This window comes from Brassica oleracea, chromosome C1 (assembly GCF_000695525.1).
Source record: "Brassica oleracea var. oleracea cultivar TO1000 chromosome C1, BOL, whole genome shotgun sequence".
Classification (NCBI taxonomy): Eukaryota; Viridiplantae; Streptophyta; class Magnoliopsida; order Brassicales; family Brassicaceae; genus Brassica; species Brassica oleracea.
The window spans coordinates 917,082-922,405 of NC_027748.1; the positions used below are offsets into that span (position 1 = coordinate 917,082).

The 5,324-nt window shown below is 38.4% G+C and overlaps 1 protein-coding gene across 1 annotated transcript in view; it reads right to left on the minus strand.

Moving 5' to 3' along the window:
* LOC106324414 (cytochrome P450 81F1-like) overlaps window positions 1-2,323 on the minus strand; it is a gene marked incomplete in the record, with an annotated part of 5,983 nt that extends 3,660 nt beyond the window's left edge. Inside the window, 2 exon segments of the mRNA XM_013762388.1 lie at window positions 389-1,101; window positions 1,365-2,323. Of these exon segments, the coding sequence (XP_013617842.1) occupies window positions 487-1,101; window positions 1,365-2,246 (1,497 nt within the window).
* Between the last annotated feature and the right edge of the window lie 3,001 nt (window positions 2,324-5,324).

Consider the following 5,324-nt stretch of genomic DNA (forward strand, 5'->3'; position numbering starts at 1 on the left):
ACATTTTCAAAATAATAATAATAATATTTTAATTTCTTTTGAATGAATAAAATGTGTGTTTGCTTTTAGGTAAGTCTTTTCTTTAATAAATGGAATGTAATAAAATGTTTCTAATTTTCTATTAAATAAATAAATTTGTTTTTCTTATTAGTTATCCAATTTTAAACTACTTATATGATTTTTCTTATATTTTATAATTCTGCTTATTTAAAATAAAATAATTAACCTAAGGACCAACCTAAAGTCCTACCAATAATCACAAATTTCATAAAAGTCCCACAAGAAAGTCCTAACCTACAAATATTAATAAAAATTTCTTAGGACTTGCATGAATGTCCCAGGGATGTGGTTGCTCTATCAAAGATGCGTCTGATAATAACATTACAACATAGTTTCGTCATTTTGTGCAAACATTATAATTATTGAAAATAATAAAGTACGTATAACAAGTCTGCTTTTGTCCTCCACATTAAGACACTTCTCCAACTAAACTAGAAGCTTAGCCATAATGGGTCTAGGCCTACACATGGCCCGTAGAGGATCAAGCTTGTGCATACCCAACCCAGTACTCTCCGACATATCAATCTCTTCACCTTTCACATTCTCCCAATCAAAACACTGAATCAACGATCCTAGCGCCAACGTCACTATCCTCCTCCCTAGTCCAGCACCGGGACATACTCTTCGGCCGTTTCCAAACGGCATCAGCTTATAAGCGCATAACTCGCTGCCGCATCCTTTAAACCTATCCGGGTTAAACCTCTCTGGATCATCCCAAAGCTCAGGATCTCTATGTATAGCCCAAGCGTTAACAATCACTATCGTGTCACGCGGTATGTCGTAACCACCGATCTTCATGTCCTCCGTCGGCGTGCGAGGGACTAGCAGCGGTGCCACTGGAAACAATCGAAATGTCTCGGAGACCACGTCTTGGAGGTAAGGAAGTACGGCGATGTCTGGCTCGTCGATAAGACGGTCCTCTCCGATCTTCTCATCTATCTCCGATCTTGCCTTCTCCAACACGTCAGGGTGTCTCAGCAAATTCGTCATCGCCCACTCTAGGGTTATGGCGGAGGTCTCGGTTCCCGCGAGCATCATGGCCTACGTAATGTTAAAACCACGTGAACAATTATGATTATAAGTTATTTGTTTTGTATGCAAGAGCATCTTTATCCAAGGATACTGGATTTGTCGTAATTTTTAGAAAATCACAATTCAATACTAATATTTATACACATATGTATATTAAGAAATTTGTAAGAGAACCGCCGTTGGGGTGCTCTAATATATTCTATAATTTCCGTAAGTTTTCATCATTATAATTTAGAATTTTGTTTTAATCATCATTAAATAGAGATTAATACCATCATTAGCCCTTTGATAGTGACGTCACTGTAGTAGTCTGGTTCTTGTTCTTGCAAAGACAGCAAGTGAGTGACCATTGTGTTACCATCTTTGTCTCTCCGACAATCATCGAGCAAACGCTGAAGAATCTCATCCATGGATTTTCCGAGAGTTTTGACTTCCTCCTCGAACTTGTTTCCGAACAGTTTCAGCACCGGCAAGTAATCCGCCGTGTGATTCGCGCCGCTGTACACGGCGATGTCGTAAACGAGCTTCTTGAACAGTTCCGCTTCTTCCTTGTTGTTCACGTCATCGCCATAATATCTCTTCCCTGTGATCATTCTTACGATGTTGTTGAACGTTAGGTCCGAGAAAAGCGGTTCCAGCTCGACGTGGGTGAAACGGCTCCCGGCGTCGGAGTGAGTTGTGTCACGTGAGAGGCGCATGAGCATGATGCGGATTTCGTCTTTACGGATGTGGAGGAAGTTGGTGAGACGGTTGGAGGAGAGGATCTCGAGGGCGCATATGCGGCGGAGGTTACGCCAGTGGTCACCGTATGGAGCGGTTCCGACGGTTGTGTAGTTGTAGGCGACGTATTTGGCCGTCAGTTGGAAAGGCCGGCTCGAAAGATTGATGTCGTTTTGGCCGGTGAAGGCTTCTTGGACGAGTGAAGAGGAAGTTATGACCACCACGCGGCGGGAGCCGAAACGGAGGGAGAATATTGGGCCATATTTGTTAGCAAAGCTCTGGAGGAGACGGTGGATCGGCGGTTTCATGAGGTGGAGATGGCCGACGATGGGACGTGACGGTGGTCCCGGTGGGAGATTAAAACGGTGCGTTTCGGAGTAGATGAATTTGTAAGCCACGAGGACTAGGAGAGGGATGAGGATGAAGTATAACATTTTTGTTCTTCTTCCTTCGTAGTATTTGTTTCTCTACTAGTGTAGGATTATAGCGTATGGTTTGTTTAGTTTGTAACATGTCACATTTATAGAGAAATTTTACTCAAACCAATGTCTTAATTTAGTTTCAAGCTTTCTATGTTGTCAATATCACAAGACTCATAGCAATTACGTGCCGGCGATGACTAGTGGAGTGAATAATTGAGTTAGTATATATAAACGGTGCAATTGTATTTTGAAGTTATAGATTTCTTTCTAATATGAAAAAGGTTATCTTCTGCATTTCAAGTTCTCAAAACTCCAACATTCAGCTAATCTAAAAGCTTAAATTTCTTTTTCTAGGATTAGGAACCATTTTTAAACCTTTACGTAGAAATTCGAACTCAAACATATTGGAACTGACTATTGTAATAACCATTTTCAAGATATGTTTAGAGAATAATCATCGCGCGCTTGGATACTAAAAAGATAATCCAAGTGTATTAATTATTAATTTAACTAGTATTAAATTTTAAAACAAACTAAATTCTGAAACTAATAGAGTTTTCACTTATGAAACTTATAGAGTTTTCGTACGTTTCTTTTTTCATCTCATTTTTTTTCTTCCTTCTTCACAATCTTGCTTACCTATTTGTGTTCACAATTTTTTTTCCAGCGATGCTTGTATTGCCATCTGAATGTCATGTCATGTGAATAGCGGGACAAGTTAGAAATCATATTTTCGACCCACTATGATTTGGACTACTTTCTAATTGCGTAAACGATTTTGTGGTGTTGAGCTTATTAGTGTATTTGGGAGTTTGGACCAATCTAATAAAAGTTTGATTACGCTCCGTCTTTTGATTTTAATTGATCACACCGATCTAAGGTTTGGTCTAAATAATCTTTTTGCGGGTTAGAGCAGAACCATTGGGTCCAAACGGGACCGGTTTAAAGATAGTGGAAACCTAAACTCCAATTATTTTGTCTTTCTTATTTCTTAAAACTTTGATTCAACAATAATTCTTAAAAAGACTTTCAAGTTTGAACGTTGACACATGCCTTTGTCAAAATTTCGAACATACCTAAAAATAAGAAAATGTACTATACGCAATGTCAAATATGGATAAGTACACATTGTACTTGGAGAAATGTTACACTACCATTATGACAGCTGCTTTGACAAATTTTATCAAAACTGTAAAGGAAACAAAAAACAAAAGAAAAAGAAAAAAAAACTTATTCAAATTCGAAAGAGAAAACATAAAAGGATTAGTCTTCCTCTGAATGTTGAACATGTGTGTTGTTATAATGACATGATAGTGTATTATTAACAAACCATAACAAAATTGAGTAAAAAATATATAAACGACGCTTGTGGTGAAACAAGCGTCGTTTATATATGTATCACACTTGGATCAGTATACATGTGCATTAGTGCATATGTACTGATATGTATACCACCCTTGCAAATATACATTGCAGTTTTGCAATTATACATAGCTAAACGCATCAAAGAAGTTGTGGAGATACCAAATAACTCAAACAATCGTGTCAATAATTAAAAAGTGAAATATACAAGTTACCCTTTTAAAACCACACAAACATGTCGGCTATGGGTTCATTGGAGGCTTGTCGGTTACTGAGCTCCGACGAACGAGGATTTCGATGGTGTTGTTCCGGCGGCGTAGAGGCAGAAGCGGTCAAGTTGAGGCGGTTACGACGCGTGACGCGTTAATGGAGCAGATCTCTCCACGTGTCGAGCCAGCCTCCTCGACACGCTATCTGACTGGATAGTGCGGCTTCTGAGTTTGGGTCGAGGGCCCGTTTAACTTTTTCATTTAGCCCGTAATCTTTTGGGCTTGTAGCCGTTTTTTGTTGTAATCGGATTTCGGCCGTTTACTGGACCTGACCCATTTATCTAATTTAAAAAAAAATCGTGACGGAAAAGAAAAAACCTCACAAACATTATCTTTACTTGTGCTAACAGTAATGAATGGTTTACATGATATGTGATCTGACTCAACTCTTACAGCTCTCTAGTCTCTATAATAGACACCAATCATAGTCTGATATGTACTGATATGTATACCGCCCTTGCAAATATACATTACAGTTTTTGAAACTTCTCTTATTTTTTTTTGACAAAAAAAGATTAAATCCGGATCTATTAAATATTCAGACCTAACCCCTGGGTGGGAAGTGCAGCCACGACAGATCCTTTCCCGGGTTTTCATACGGACGTATCCGCAGCCGTGGTGAGCAGAACAATGTGAATTAGTTTTCGCAGCAGGAGGATCGAACCCGGAATGTGTTTGCATCCAAGGTCCGTCCACTACCACTGGACCACAAGGCCCGTCCACTGCCACTGGACCAGAAGGCCGGCTCAAACTTCTCTTATTAGTCTAGTCATTTGGTGTTCTGATACATTTGATACAACCTTTGTTAATGTATTTTTTTAATCCTGACCGATTTTTGAAAAAGCTCATGTTCTGTGTAGAAGGACTATGATATCGACCTGCAACCACTTGCCCGCATATACGTCACTGGTAGTGGTACAAATCCCTAATGAACTAAACGCATCAAAGAAGTCGTGGAGATACCAAATAACTAAAACAATCGTGTCAATAATTGAAAAGTGAAATATACACGTTACCCCTTTTTTTTTTTTGAAACTCACACGTTACCCCCTTTAAAACCACACAAACATTATCTTTACTTGTGCTAACCCTAATGAATGGCTTACATGATATGAGATCTGACTCAACTCTTACATCTCTCTATAATGAATGGTTTATTAACCCATTTGTTAGTTCATAATAGAAACTAAAGATATATTCGTTAAATCTGTTTCTACTTAATAAATATTTACTATACTATCCGCGCCTTGCGCGGAATTAAGTTATTATTTTTATTATATTTTGGAGAATGAAACAATAGTTTGGCTTCATTTGGATTAGGGGTGTTCAATCCAGATATCGGGTTGGTTTCGATTCGGTTCGGTTTTTTTCGGTATTTTGGTTAGTAAAATATAACTACTATTCTAAATCCATATTTACTTTGACTTTAGTCTTTCACATACTTTTGAAAGATTTCAAC